This window comes from Capra hircus, chromosome 28 (assembly GCF_001704415.2).
Source record: "Capra hircus breed San Clemente chromosome 28, ASM170441v1, whole genome shotgun sequence".
NCBI classification, from domain to species: domain Eukaryota; kingdom Metazoa; phylum Chordata; class Mammalia; order Artiodactyla; family Bovidae; genus Capra; species Capra hircus.
Genome location: NC_030835.1, coordinates 151,045 through 167,412, shown reverse-complemented (window position 1 = coordinate 167,412; position 16,368 = coordinate 151,045). Strand labels below are relative to the sequence as shown.

Here is a 16,368-nt window from a genome sequence, read left to right as displayed (position 1 = left end):
CTCTACCACCCCTTCTCCTTTTGCTTTTAATTTTTTCCAGCATCATGGTCTTTTCCCATGAGTCAGGTCTTCACATCAGGTGGCCAAAGTATTGGAGCTTCGGCTTCAGCATGAGTCCTTCCAATGAATATTCAGGGTTGATTTCCTTTAGGATTGACTGATTTGATCTCCTTGCAGTCCAAGGGACTCTCTTCTCCAGGACCACAGTTTGAAAGCACCAACTCTTCAGTGCTCAGCCTCCTTTGTGGTCCAGCTCTCACTTCTGTACCTGACTACTGGAAAAACACCCTTGACTATTACAGACTTTTGTCAGCAAAGCAATGTCTCTGCTTTTTAGTACACTGTCTGGGTCTGTCATAGCTTCCTTCCAAGGAGTAAGTGTCTTTTAATTTCATGGCTGCAGTCACCGTCTGCAGTGATTTTGGAGCCCAGGAAAATGACATGTCACTGCTTCCAATTCCCCCTTCTATTTGCCATGAAGTGATGGGAGCAGATGCAATTACCTTAGTTTTTTAAATGCTGAGTTTCAAGCCAGCTTTTTCACTCTCCTCTTTCACATTCAAGAGGCTCTTTAGTTCTTTTTTACTTTCTGCCATCAGGGTAATTTTTAAATGTTTAGCCTATTTAAAATTTTTGTTTACAGTCAATTTTAAGTATGTAGTTTCTTAGCCAGTAAAAACTTTTAAAGGTATTTTTAATGTGCTAGAGATGGTTTCATGTTTTATGTATTTCCCATCAAATATAATCGATTTAATTACCAAAAATACTTTATTTGTAAACAATGTGATAGAATGATGATACTAACTTTGTACAGTTTTACTATTTGGAAAATTCTACAAATTGAAAATAATATGTTCATTTCTTATTCTTCCCAAAAGTTCAACTTAAGAGTAATACTGCTTTAAAATTTCAAAACATATTATCTGCACTTGTAACGTTTTCAAATTTGTCTGTAAGAGCTTGGTGCTTTGAAAAGGAAGAGGACTAGTGGCTGTGAGGAGAGAAAAGGAAGGAAGAGAGTATTCTTTTGTTGTTGGAGTAAAAAGATTGGTAAAATTAAGAGAAATAATGGAAATTAATTACTTACCTATATAAGAAGTTCCTGCTGCTTTAGCACAATCTGGTGGTGATTAATTTTAGGTACAGTAATTGTCAGAAATAACAATAAAATTAGCTACTTTAACTCCCATTTTAATTCAGAAATGTAAATAAACACATTCATGGCCAACTATTTAAAAAAGGATATACCTTATTAAAAAAAAAAAAGGCATTTCTAAAAAAGGAGTTACCCAAAAGCAACAGCAAATTTACATTATTACAGTAGGCTGAATCTGCACATATACCTTAAACATCAGAAAATAATTACACACACACCCTTGTCAAATTGTTTTATAAAATCTAATATTGGTACTCTAGTGAATATAAGCATCTCTGTGACTGACTGCTCAGACAGCATAAGCACTGTTTTCACTTAAGCATCTCTTCCCTGGTCAGAATTCTTCAGCTTTTAGAATTTCTTGTTCAGTCAATTTAAGAATGGCGACCGGTTACACACCTAGCCACTGGTTGTTGATATAAGCTCTCACTCTCCATAACAGAGTATTTGTATACGCTGTTAAACTGGATGGCATTTAATACACGGTATGCCATGAACTGAAGTTTATTAAGAGAGGTGTGAAATTAGATTATCCTAATATTTAAAGCATCAACAATTTTGCTATAGCTCCTTTCAGTTTCATACCTTTCCTCCTATATTAAGAAGCATATGCATGAGAGCTTAGCCGACACTGAACTTCCCAGTATATTCAGGAAGATACCTGAATGTGTTCGGTGTGAGTACAGGGAGCTGAATGCCTAGCGCCCAGAAGGCAGGCATGAGTATGTGTTTTATGCATCTGTGCTACAGGAGTTTGTAATTCACTCCTCTGCCTCACCCATTCTATAATACTGATTACCAACACTGACTCCCATGTGCTCCCTGGGCTCATCTGAAGCACAGAACACAGTAAATTATTTGAGTGATTATTTTCTCCATTCTTCTAAAGATGGTACAAAATCGGCACCGTTCTACATGCCATAGGGAATTAGGGCTTAATTCTCTCCTGGAAACCTAATTGAGAAAGCTTGCAACAGACACTAGCAAATGTCCTTTTCTTTCCTATCTCTTCCTCCCCAGAATACTCCAACCTCAGACCAAGGGTCATTTTCATAATGGCAGACTTTGTCCTGCATTATCATTCACAGAGGAAAGTTGTTTGAAAACTTCAAACAACTTCATATATTTAAATCTTAGGCTAGTCCTCTTAAAGTTGTAATTTTCTCTACAGTCCCGACCTTTGCCAAGTTCAGTATGTAACAAGTCATTTTTTAGTGATTCTTTCACTTATTTTCTATTCACAAACTACAAAAATCTTCTTTCCGGAGATCTAGAATACACTTTTTTTTTTTTGCATATTTTGCAAAAGTATACAAAAAAATACAAAGTAAACACATAAATGTGAGTTATAAATTCATGGGAACTGACGATGACAGCTGAATATTTTGCTCAAAAAGGTGGGGTGGACTTTGAAAACCTTTGACTCGTGTTAAGAAGATAATCAAATGCTAGAAGATGGTAAGGTTTAAATGCTAACTGGAAAACTGTCAAGATGTATTTTACTGAGCCACAGCAAGTAAGTTAAAGAGCATCTCATTCCACACTACACAGGTCAGTCTTTGCAGGCTGCATCTGTCTGTAGCAACTAAGTCAACGGCACTGTTGTACAAAAACAGCCATAAACAGTCAGTGTGGCTGTGTTCCAATAAAATATTTTTTTATGGATACTGAATTTCATATTAATTTTCATGTGTCTTGAAGTATGCTTTTTTTTTTCTAACTATTTAAAACTGTGAACAATTCTTAGTTGACAAGGCCATGCATGAAAAGCAGGCAGTGGGCTGGATGTGGGCATCAGGCTAGGCTATTAATTATTATACAGGCTTTTATATGTTATGCAAATGTTTAAAAATTATGGGTTCCAACTTGAGAGACTTTGGAGACATATGATTTTTTTGGCTCTCTCATTTTAAAACTTACACCAAACAAGTTCTCTTACTTTCTGGATAAATATATTTACATAAGAGAAAAAATAATTCAGTATACAAACTCCTACTTTGTTTAAAAAAAACAAACGAAAATCCCAGAAAGCTATAAAATGAATGTTTCACCTTAAAACATAATTAGGAAACACATAATTTTTATTCTATGCAATATAAAATAATATGCATAGATTTGGTACATAATTTTTTAGTTTTTAATTTAGGAAAAAGATAATGAGGAAAAGGTTTATAAATCTATCCCTTTTATAAAAGCTGCAACTGACACCAGAAATTCCTCACTTGTACAACCATCAGCTCTGACTACAATATGAATTATACCCAGGATTTGGAATTTACCAGCATGAGTTCTGGATGCTCTTTTAAAAATGCAGTTATATCATAGAACGCTATGGCTTCTACAAACTTTGAGATACTTATGAATAGGAAACTCCTGTTTCCATAATATAAGGAAACAAGAATATTTTTTCCATAGTCATCATGTATAAAAAAACTTCACAGTCTGATTTACCTTTATCAAAGGTAAAGTGATTCACTGCTACATTTCATGTATTATTTTGATGCTCAGTAGTTCCTAAACACAAAATAAATTCCACATGAACTCTTATCTGTTTGGGTTTTCAAAAGCAAGACACCAATACAAATGTATTGAATTGGCTGGCAGAAGTCCGTGGGCTACAGAAAAGGAATTAAATATAAATGTTCACCAACTTTATCCATTCTAATTTTACAACAGCTTCGGGTACTGGGACCTAGTTGGTTTCTTATGTCTATCCGTTATGAACATAACTCAATCTTCTATTTCAAAGCTTCTCAGGCTCACTTTTTGCTGGGTATTTAACTGAGCGACGTATAAGGTCTTCTCGTCCAACTTCCATCATCTGTTCCTCCCAGGATTTCATTTCGTTATAATAACGAATTTTATCGTCTTTAGCAAGCTGAATATATACCTGAGAAAGAGTACAACTGTTAAAATGATTTCTTTAGAGGAATCTTTGCAGTTAATTTCCGGGATGCGCTCCAAAAATATTCTAGAAATTATCTTACTATTCTATATGTTAAAGGGGGGTTGGAAAGAAATATTCTTGTGAAATAAAAATTAGATGAGAAACAGATAAGAGATAAAGATTTTTAAGTATTAATGAAGTTGCTGCAATTTCAGGGTTTGGAGTGTGGAAAAGCAACAGGGGCAGGGTGTGATCATCACTGGATATGATGACATTAAGTTACAAGGGACACTGTTTTAAATACCAGTTTGATATGGAATCAAAAACTACCAAAAGAAAAAAGCCAACCTGGTTCCAAGAATATGACAATACTTTAAAACCACTGTGTAATATAAAGTTGTTTTCACATGAATCAAGCCTTGCCCTAATATATTCTCACAGATATTCTAACTAGGCACTTGGGACTAAAACCATACAACTTACTTGCTTTTGAGAATTAGAGAGATTTTTCCAGTTTTCATTTATAGCTTTCAGCTTTACCTGTAAAACAATATACATTTAAGTACCAGATATAGGGACTTCAGTGATTAAACAAAGATGCCGTTTTCTTATGCACTTCAAAAACAAACACTCAGATATCAAGAATCACAGGCAAAGACTCCTCAAAAATCCGAGATGTAACTGACATATAACAATACTTTCAGGTGTACAGAGCAATGCTTACTGAAGTCTGTGCCTTTTGAGCACCTTTACCCAATTCACGCTCCTACCCACCCCCAGCAGCCTGCCTAATTATCAGCGTGCCGTCTGTGTCCACGTGCTCCTTCTGTTACTGTTTTAGCACAGGGGTTCCCCTTCTACTGCGTCTTCAGTAATACCTGTTTTTTCTAACAGCCGTTCTAACAAATATGAGGTAGTACTTCAGTGTAGTTTTGATTTGCATTTCCCTGATAATGACGTTGAGCACCTTTTCATACACTTATTAGCCATCTCTACGTCTTCTTTGGGCAAATATCTATTCGGATCCTCTGCCCATTTTTTAATCAGATTTTTTTCCTCTGGGGTGAGGGAATGAGTCATATGAGTTCTCTAAATTATTTGCAAATTATTTTCTCCCATTTGGCAGGATTACTTTTCATTTTGTTGGTGGTTCCTTTGTTGGTCCGGATATTTATCTTTTTGAATTCAAAGACATTAATATTCAAATATAAGCTACTGTCACAGTCTAGCTTCAAATACTGTTCTGTCTCCTCTGTGGCTTAAATGCTCACTTAACTCCAATGTCTGTGCACTGTGATTTAGTTGTCCTCACAGGAGCAACGCAGCACCGACTCTTCTTCCACACAGCTGAGCTTAACCATGTGACCTGGGAAAAGTTCTATGACCTCCCTGAGGTTTGGGAGCTTTATCTATAAAATTAAAGGGATGCAGGAATCCCACAGCTGGAGGAGAGGCAGAGAGACAGTGAGTACGCCTCACACAGCCCGTGGTGTTGCTGCCAGAGCACAAAGGCTGAGGAGGAAAGCGGGCGGGTGGAGAATAAGGAGCAGAGAAGAGAGACAGAGGTGAGGAACGTGAGGGAGAGGGGCATGAGAAGCGTCTATTAAAGGCAGGAGGGTATCATCAGTGATTTTAAGGAGTAGAGTTAAAACTATTAACTTCACTACCCTGACCAGAACTTTCAGCGAATTTTGTTTTCCTATCAACAAAAAGTGAGGTACCCAGATAGTACCTGAGCCTGTTTTGAATATTTGAAGCTTACCTTTATAAATACATTTAGTATATTCAGGGATAGTTGCTCACTAAATACCTGCTCTCTGAGCTTCACAAAGAATTGCTTTCATGCTTTTAGTTCTTCCATAACGTACCTTCTTGCTTATATTTAATCCATAAGTTTCACATTCAGTGTGTTAAACAATAATTTATGAAGCTGCATGCATAAATAATCTTTCACCTAAAAAACTAATTCATGGAAAAAAAATCAAAGGGATGGAAAGGTATTTACTTCTGGTGCCATCTAACATCACACTGAATGACTAAATCAGTCACACCACGTGAAGACACAGTGAGAGGAGGTGCTAGCTACGAACCAGAAGAGGGCCCTCACCATGGTGTGGCCTTGATCCTGGACTTTCAACCTTCAGAACTGTAAGCAATTCATGTCTGTGATTTATTTTTTTAAATTAAACAACTAAAATTTCTTAAGGCATAAAAACCACAGCGACAAAAACAATAGGAAAGAACACTACCAGCCCAGCACTTGGGGAGCAGAAAAGCAGAGCTAATCCCAAGCTCTAAGTGCGGAGTGCTAGAACCTCAGTTGTGTCCAACTCTGCAACCCTATGGACCACAGCCTGCCAGGCTCCTCTGTCCACGGAATTCTCCAGGCAAGAATACTGGGGTAGGCAGCCATTCCTTTCCCCAGGGGAGTCTTCCTGACCCAGGGATCAAACCCGGCTCTCCTCTCCAGGCAGATTCTTTACTGCTGAGCCACCAAGCTTCCCACATGGCGCTAGTGGTAAAGAATCCACCTGCCAATGCAGGAAATTTAAGAGACACTGGTTTGATCCCTGGGTCAGGAAGATCCCCTGGAGGAGGGCATGGCAACCCACTACAGTATTCTTCCAGAGGAGCCTGGAAGGCTACAGTCCATAGGGTCACAAAGAATCGGATATGACCGAAGCAAATTAGCATGCACACATAATAGTAGTAAGCACTCAACACTGATCTAACCAAAATTATGGTAACTATATTGGGAGGTAGGTTGATAGAAAAGTGAACAGTGGAATGAGACAGAGTTAAATGTTCATCTCACACAGTGAGAGATAATGCCTAAAGCATAGGCAATGCTTAGAATTTTAGAAAAATCAGGAAGTAACAGTGTAAGAACACTATTTAGCGATATGGAAGTAAATGCCACAAGGACCAACTAGAATAGAATGCATGTGCTCCTGGAGTAGGGGATATGGCAGCACAGTTAAGACCTGTATCTTCCATAACAAGCCTTATTTTGATTCTTTAAAACTGTGCGTATGTACTTTTTTACATGAATAAAAATTATATAATTAAATTAATTTTAATTTTCAGAGATAAAGGCCAGCCATGAAGCTTCTGAGGTGATTCCAAGATGCAGTCAGAGTTGAGACCTACTGATTCAGAAGGATTCTCTAACACAAAACCTTCTTATACTAATAAAACTGAATCCATGCTAAGTTAGTGACAGGCTTGCTGCTGTAATAATGTAGGGCCATGGAAACTAAATTTAAACTCCAGGGCTTCCCTGGAGGCTCAGGGAACCCACCTGCCGATGCAGAAGACATGGGTTCAATCCCTCACACGAGAAGATCCCCTTGTTTTCCAGAAGTAACCTACTATATATTCAACACTAAATAAAATGGTAAAGAAAAATAAAATCCCAAGGGAAGTAATCAGTGAAATCATATATAGCCAGAAAAAATACATTACATACACAAATAATCTAATCATATGTCCAACAGGATCTGTGAAATGAGCTACAGATCTAAATAACCCCAAGAGTCAGCCTGGAAAAAGCCTTCATCTCACACTGACGAGAATTAGGAGTCTGAGCACACAGCTTTTCTTACCGCGGCATATAAGAGGAATAATACAACTGACAATTTGGAGCCTCTAAAAAGGAAATAAAGGGAAGACTGAGCCACAGCAAGGAGGACAAGCTGTTTCTTCTTTCTGCAGTCACAGATGCCACTCATGTGTGTAATCAATACATTCCCATGGGTAGGACCAAAAGCTTTCAAAGGACGTCACATGAAGCCACAGGTTACACTCAAACCCCAGTATGAAGCATTATACCTCTAACTCTCATTCTTTCCCAGTGATTGTAAAACCATTCAGAAGTGCTGGATAAGGAAAGTCTCCAGAACTTGAACACTCCTATAAAGGTGAAAATTTTGTTTTTTTAATTAAAAAGTTGACTATGTATATACATGGCTGAATATGTATATATACACATTCAAATTTTAAACATTTTATGTGGTAAGAAAAAGGATTTTTAGGACTTATTTATATATACTATTTTTTACAGTAATTTACCACTTTTTTTCACCACTTGACAGGTTGCACCCCTAAAGTTTCCTGTCTATATTATTTTAAAAATTAGAATAAACATTTTTAAAACATACAGAGTTCTGTTTTACCTGTGATGTGCCATCCCTAGTTTCCTGAAAACGTTCAGCTATAAAAATGTTATAAGCTGACCGAGGTCTTTTTGGTTTTCCAAGCATTGTTAACTCCTGAGTGAAAAAAAAAGATGAGATAAAGTTTAAACTCTGTGATACTTAACTTTACCTAGAGAAACTTCATTCACTACCATGAATTACAGAATATTCTTTAAAATGAATGTTATGAGTATGCAACTGTTCCCTCTTGGGATCAGAATTTTTGATAGTACTATTTTGAAAATTCTAGTAGATTTTTTGAGTTACTTTTCATACGGAAACATTTCCTTTACATATTACTTTTATGGTCTCCACCAACCTAGATAGCATATTCAAAAGCAGAGACGCTACTTTGCCGACTAAGGTTCGTCTAGTCAAGGCTATGGTTTTTCCTGTGGTCGTGTATGGATGTGAGAGTTGTACTGTGAAGAAGGCTGAGCACCGAAGAATTGATGCGTTTGAGCTGTGGTGTTGGAGAAGACTCTTGAGAGTCCCTTGGACTGCAAGGAGATCCAACCAGTCCATTCTGAAGGAGATCAACCCTGGGATTTCTTTGGAAGGAATGATGCTGAAGCTGAAGCTCCAGTACTTTGGCCACCTCATGCGAAGAGTTGACTCATTGGAAAAGACTCTGATGCTGGAAGGGATTGGGGACAGGAGGAGAAGGGGACGACAGAGGATGAGACGGCTGGATGGCATCACTGACTTGATGGTCGTGAGTCTGAGTGAACTCCGGGAGATGGTGATGAACAGGGAGGCCTGGCGTGCTGCAATTCATGGGGTCGCAAAGAGTCGGACACGACTGAGCGACTGAACTGAACTGAACTGATGAACTGAATAAATGAGCAGTATGTACAAAATCTTTTTAAACATTAAAAAAAAAGGTTTTACCCTTGTAAGGTACCACTTCTCCTTGGACAAAGCCCTACGTACCTCCACCTGACAACTCAAGGACACTGGAGTATTTGCCGCATTATCTAATGAAGGACGCTGCATCGTCCTAACCTACCGAGTTTCTGAACTTAGACAGAAATTTATAAAATGGTGGGGATTTTAATGGCAATTTGGTTTACAGTCAATAACAAACCCAACTTCCATTCATAAGTAGGGCCCCTGTGATTCACATACAGAGACCGCTTTCTCGGCCCTGCGCCTCTCAGGAGAGGAAGCGGTTTGCACTTTGCCTCTGCATGGCCCCTTTTGTTTCTAGAGCTGCCACTAGGGATTTCTTCTAGGTGCTTCACCTGCAACTTCCTGGCCCCACACCTCTCACCGAAACTGCAAGTAGCTGGAACTGGGGATCTAATGGGGAAAAAATTCCAACAGGGAGAGCAAATGGAAGTCTTAGGGAAAAATCACTCAGACTTTCAAGTTCCTGGTTCTACATGCAAGGAGTTTGGAAGTCACCACCCCATCCAATAAGTATAAAGCTGATCAGACTGCAAAATCAACAACTCTCTTGGATCCACTTCAGAGGGGACACAGGGCAAATTGCTGCTCCCAAGACTGGAGAGACAGACACAGACAGGTGAACACAGGGAGTCGAGCCTTACTGGAACAGATAGAGGAATGGAAACCAGTGGTGTGGAAGAAACTGAACCACAGTTGACTTAACTGCTGGAAGCTCCATGTGGACAACTCTGAGAGTTACCACCACTCACAGGAAAGCCTCATAATATTGTGAGGTTTTTCTCCAGGAACTTGACCAGATTCCCACAGTAAATCAAGGAAAAAAACCCCTCTTACTTTCAGCAGGAAGTAAAGGAATCATTTCAAAATGCCAGAGTACTTTATCATTCTTAACAAGGCCTGCCCTCAAGGGACACGAGCTCATGAGAGCCTCATCTGCGGGACTTCGCTGCTGGTGTGCCGGTTAAGACTGCGCTCCCCGTGCAGGGCTTGGGGTTCAATCTATGGTTGGGCACTAGATCCCGCGCTGCAACTGATGATCCGGTGCAGTCAAATAAAGAATAAACACACAAACATTAAGAACCGAACCTGCTGTTATACTATCAGAGCCTAAAAGACTTCAACGAAAGGAAACACTAGACCACAGCTTACTTTAGCCATCCTGTACCACCTAAGCGCCAAGCCATAGGCTCATTAAAGGTTTTTTTGGGTTTTAACTGCTAACTCATATCTGACTCTTTTGCAACCCCATGGACTGCAGCCCACCAGGCTCCTCTGTCTATGGGATTGCCCAGGCAAGTACACTAGAGTGGGTGGCCGCTTTCTTCTCCAGGGGATCTTCCCGACTGATCTGCTTTGGCAGGTGGATTCTTTACCACCGACTCACCAAGGAAGCCCTTATTAAAGGACCAAGAGCAATCGTAAGGCTGTAGAATGCTTCCCCTGCCCCATGCCTTACCACGTTACAAAGGCCCATACACAGCAGTTCCTTTTACCCAGCACATCATATGTCTAACTATCAAGAAAAAATCCCAAAGCGTACTGAAAGACAAAAAAGCCTAACATAAAGAAACAGAACAAGCATCAGAACTGGCAGGGATACAAAATTATCAGACCAGCATTTTAAAACAACCGTGATTAATATGGTACGGATTCTGGACAGCCTGCATGAACAGGCATTGTAAGCAGAGAGGGAAATCATAAGAAAGAACCCAAAAGAACCGCTAGAGATAAAGGGAATTCCCTGGCAGTCCAGTGGTCAGGACTCCAAGCTTCCACTGCAGGGGGCACACAATCAATCCCTGGTCAAGGGACTAAGATCCCAAAAGCCACACAGCATGGCTAAAAAAAAAAAAAAGAGAAATCCCTGAAAACCCGAAAGTAAAGAGAACAAAGACTGAAGAGGAAAAAGAAAAGAATATCCGACCGCTCCTGTGTCACCATAGGGCACAATACGCACAGCACACGCGCAAGAGAAACGCTGGGCCGGATGCAGCACGAGCTGGAGCCAAGACTGCCGGGAGAAAGATCGGTAACCTCAGATATGCCAGCGAGACCACCCTTACGGCAGAAAGTAAGGAACTAAAGAGCCTCTTGATGAAAGTCAAAGAGGAGAGTGAAAAAGGTGGCTTAAAGCTCAACATTCAGAAAACTAAGATCATGGTATATGGTCCCATCACTTCATGGCAAATAGATGGGGAAACAGTGTCAGACTTTATTTTTGGGGGCTCCAAAATCACTGCAGATGGTGACTGTAGCCATGACATTAAAAGATGCTTGCTCCTTGGAAGGAAAGTTATGACCAACCTAGACAGCATATTAAAAAGCAGAGATATTCCTTTGCCAACAAAGGTCCGTCTAGTCAAGGCTATGGTTTTTCCAGTAGTCACGTATGGATGTGAATTGGACTATAAAGAAAGCTGAGTGCTGAAGAATTGATGTCTTGAACTGTGGTGTTGGAGAGGACTCTTGAGAGTCCCTTGGACTGCAAGGAGATCCAACCAGTCCATCCTAAAGGAAATCAGTCCTGAATATTCACTGGAAGAACTGATGCTGAAGCTGAAACTAATACTTTGGCCATCTGATACGAAGAACTGACTCTTTGGAAAAGACCCTGATTGAAGGTAGGAGGAGAAGGGGATGACAGAGGATGAGATGGTTGGATGGCATCACCAACTCAATGGACATGAGTCTGAGTAACCTCCGGGAGTTGGTAATGGACAGGGAAGCCTGGAGTGCTGCAGTCCATGGCGTCCCAAAGAGGCGGACACGACTGAGCAACTGAACTGAACTGGAACAGAAGAGAACAGAGAAAGGAACAGAAATACCTGAATAAGAAACTCCTTATATCTGCTCAATCCTCATTTCTGGTCCTCCACACTCAAAGTACCAGTTGGGTGCATTCAAGAGCAAGGGAGAGCGCAAGAGAGAATAAACCCTAGTTTTCCACCCTCCAAATACCATCCCTATCTTTTCTGGCTTCCTTTTACTAACTGGATTAGCAGTCTCAGATTACTATCATTGACTTGAAATTGGGTAAGTCCTCAACCCAAGAGCTAGGAGGGCTTAAGACACAGGCATCAGGAAGAGAGATCCCATCACTTCACATTAAAGGCTGGAATCTACTTTTTCAGAGAAGTAAGTTTTTGTTCTGATGACCATTTTCTATGGTATATATACTGGATCAGCAAGTTCACCACCTCACACCTAATAGTATGGAAAGATGTAGTCTGACAAATAACAGAATTTACATGGACTGATACCTTCCAATAGAGGCCACTAATTTTGAACCATGTGGGATTTTTAATGAGGAAAAATCGAATTTCATCCTAAAGGCACTTTAACTTTATTAGCTACAATAGGTACTTTTAAAACATTGAGAAGTTAATGAATTCAATCTATTCAGCAATATTCAGAATCAAATTCAGCATCACCTATAGAACAATTCAAATCAGGAAGTTACTCTGAAAAAGACCCAGATGCAAGACTTCTGCTATTCCTGATTTTCCTGTTTCCTAACTCTGTTCCTACAGCTTTTACACCAGTCCTAATTATGTATCTCGAACTCAGATACATCCAAGAGGAGGAAAAATGGTTTACAGTGTACTAAAAGGCATGTGGTCCTGGCGGCAGAAGGAAACTATCCTATTTTTTCCTAACTAAAGTACATTCTCTACCATATCATCAAAATAAGGGGAAAAAAACAAACCTGTATTTATAGATATATAAATTTCATTTTTTTGCCAAAGGAAAAGACTATTTCAACCATACTCACTCTCTTTTTTATTAACGCTTTCTTCTTTAAACGCTTCTGCATGATTTCTTTTTCCAAAGATACTATTTGGCTTGGAGTCAGCTGCTCCTGGACTCTGCTCATTTCTTCCTTGTATGCCTGCCAGTCTGCCCTGTAGGCGTCTTCGTATATCTGCGGATATGAAGGCCAAGCCGGTTAATGGACTGTCGCTGGCTAATCACACAGCACACCCGACAGGGGGACAGCTGCCTGGCTTCAGGACGCTGACTGAGCCACCAGTGGGAAACGCACTCTGAAATCCCACTTACAAGTCACGTGTTCTTCAAACATGTTATCCAAGGCGAAGGTCTAGCAACTGGCCTCCAACTTCAAATTGCTTCAAAAAACCAGCCCTTCATCACCACTACCATTTATCCATATTCTCATCATTTATGTGGATGAGAAAGTATGACATTCCTTTGAGATAACAAACGTTAAAAAAAAAAACAAAAACAACTCTGGGTCATCTGGTTCCTTAAAGGACATGACAGTTGTCCTTACCTGCAAAATAACTGGTCAGCAATGTTGAAAATTTATATGCTTACCTTTTTCTCTGAATCAGGAAGTTCCCTCCACAGCTTGGCAATTTTTTTAATCAGTTCTGAATTTTTTGCATCTATGAAATGAAATAAAAATTGATGTCACCATTTTACATCTCAGGATCAATTTCTAAAGACTTTCAGGAAAGCATAATCCATTAGCTCTAAAATTAAGTATTTTTAGAGACATTTTACCACAAACAACTTAAAATGGTTTAGTTTTTCTTTAACCAACTAATTTAAGTACAATAAATAATTTAATATTTTATCTAACATTGTTAGTCTATTATCTAATAATTAAGGAATAGTATCATTTACCACCAAAATGGTCCTCAGGAATTGATTACTAAGTTAAAGCAACTGGGGAATCAGTGTTTACAATTTTCTACTTCATATTTCAATCAAAAACATTTTTTCAAGTCTTTCAGGAATGACCAAGTTCACAAAACCTGACTAAACAACAAAATATAGTCTTGATTCATATACCACCACCCTGTATTTCAATTACAGAAATACTGTTTGCAAACAAGCTAAATTATTCTAAAACTAAATCATTTTTCTCCATTTCCTTCCCATCTTAACTGGAATGACAAGGTATAAATTATTTAACAAACCACTTGTTAATTTCAACTCCTACATTTCAAAAGATTTGAGTACTGAAGCATGTCTCTTAAACCAGTTCTTTATGTGACTATTACAGCTCATATGATTTTCGTAAGTGCCCTGTGATGTAATGCATATGAAAAAGCTTTAGAAATTATAAGAAAAGCTCAGCAATTACTAATTTGGTCACTATCTTTACACTATAGCCCCAATAAGGAACCAGTCTTTCTAGGGAGTCAACAAACCTAACTGGAAATCTTTCAGAAATTCAAGAACTGGCTTTCAGTCAAAAAGCTCTTAAAATTAGTAATAACCTGTATTCAGCTTTAAAATTTATGCAACACATCCACATAAATTACTTCACTGCACCTTTATGAATAATTCGCAGAGGCAGAAGCAGGAGCTAAGCAAGAGGGTAAATGATTCGTCAATGGTCCTCTAGGCCAATGGCCACAAGGCCCCAAATTCAGCTTCTTCATCCTCTTTCCTGAATACTTTCCATCCTACATACTATTTTTAAAATACCTTTCACCAGTTCTCAACTTCATTTAAAGCATTTTTATTTGGTAAAATTACCTTACTGCTGTGCTTACACTGATTTCTTATGCATGCCTGCTAGGTCGCTTCAGTCATGTCTGACTCTGCAAATCCATGGACTGTGGCCTGCCAGGATCCTCTGTCCATAGTTTTCCAGGCCAGAATAAAGGAGCAGGTCACCATTCCCTTTTCCAGGGGCTCTTCCCCACCCAGGGATTGAACCGGCGACTCCTATGTCTCCTGCATTGGCAGGTGGCTTTCATACAAGCCCATGTTAAATCTATTTTACAGGTCATCAAACAGAATGGTTATGTTTCTGCATTCAACAGATGCCTTGATACTGAAAATCAAGTCTGCAATTTAACTGCTTAGTGGCATCTTTACTACATCAGAGAAGAGTATATAACGCAAACTCCTTACCTGGGTTTTGAGCTTTAAATATGGGCAGCTGTTCTTTAGAAAATCGAACGTATGAAGTCATAGGCTTCTTTGGATAACCAGTCAAGCTGGATGAAAACCATTTTGGAACATACGCAAAACTACATATAAACAAAACGAAAATAACCAGTGTTAAACATTTAAGTACCCATATTCATAATTATGTGAACACAGATGCCAAGCAAGATATCAAGATGCTACATATCTGACACCTAACACCTTCGGCAAGAACAGTAATATTTAAAATCCTGTCCTCTCCAGGCTAAAGAGCGTGCAAAACTGAAGTCTCCTAGCAAGGGCAGAGAGTGAAGGGAAACATGTATCTCCAGCTCCTGGGCCTTGCCTCAATGGCTAGATGCAGGCAGGACTCTCGGGGCGACTTCGCAGGGGACGCCGAACCCGGTGCTCCAAGGTAGGAAAGTGAGGAGGGACGGGAGGAAGGGAAAAGTGGCCGGAAGGAAGGCAAGGGGTACTGATGCCGTAAGGCCTGGTCTCAAAGCTATCACCCCCTTGGCAAGGTCGAGGTCGGAATCACAGGGCCAAGTCAGTCCTGACCATTTTAGGGGGGACAGAAAGCGGAGAACAGCGTTTACATTCTAACCCCAAAGCGTCCTGCACCCTTCCGCCTCCGAAGGTGCAGGCAAGCAGGCTTACCTAAAGGGGGAGCGCAGTCGACTGCCACAGCCGGCGCAGAGATCCGCTCCTGACTTTCCCAGTGCATTCAGCACGCCCCAAACGCCCCGGAGAAGCGCCATCGCATCCGCAGACAAAGCACTGCCCAGGCCCCACTTCCCTGCAGCGCCCTGGCACGAGAGAAACCGCAACAAAGCCGCCCGAAAGCCGCGAGAGAGCCTGCCCAACCTACTACCATGCCCGCCCTCGCGCGGCACTGTGGGAAATCGGCTCGCTTCCGATTGAGCTAGGAGGCGGGGCAAGGCAGAAGGCGCAGGCGCCGTGGCGGCCTCCCGGGGGGCGGGGCTACGGAGAACGAGGAGCCCGGAGGCGGAGCGGGGAAACGGCGAGCCGGCCAGCCTGCGGAGGGACCTGGCCTCCGGGGGCGAAGCTGAGCCGCCCGTGTCCCAACCCCACCCCCCGACCCCCCGCAGCCTGCTCCGCAGCCGGCCGGGAGGCTGCTGGACGCGCGCCGGGGCCCCGCCGCGGCCAGGGCGCTGGCTGGTCTGTGACGGCGGGAAGGGCCAGGACGTAACAGACGGCCGGCCGCCGGGACGCGGGAAGCCGGGCCGCCCGCGCTGCTCCGCGGGCAGGCGGCGCGCGCCCCGCAGAGCCCCTCGCTGCGAGCGGGAGCGCAG

The 16,368-nt window shown here is 41.0% G+C and overlaps 1 protein-coding gene across 1 annotated transcript; it reads right to left on the bottom strand.

The window, feature by feature from the left end:
* On the bottom strand, positions 750-15,956 carry TFAM (transcription factor A, mitochondrial). The gene is made up of 7 exons (XM_005699371.3): positions 15,713-15,956; positions 15,041-15,159; positions 13,487-13,557; positions 12,924-13,073; positions 8,219-8,314; positions 4,527-4,583; positions 750-4,046 (listed from the first exon to the last, which is right to left on the bottom strand). The coding sequence occupies exons 1-7, from the start codon at positions 15,811-15,813 to the stop codon at positions 3,900-3,902; spliced, it is 741 nt and encodes a 246-aa protein (XP_005699428.1). The 5' UTR covers positions 15,814-15,956; the 3' UTR covers positions 750-3,899.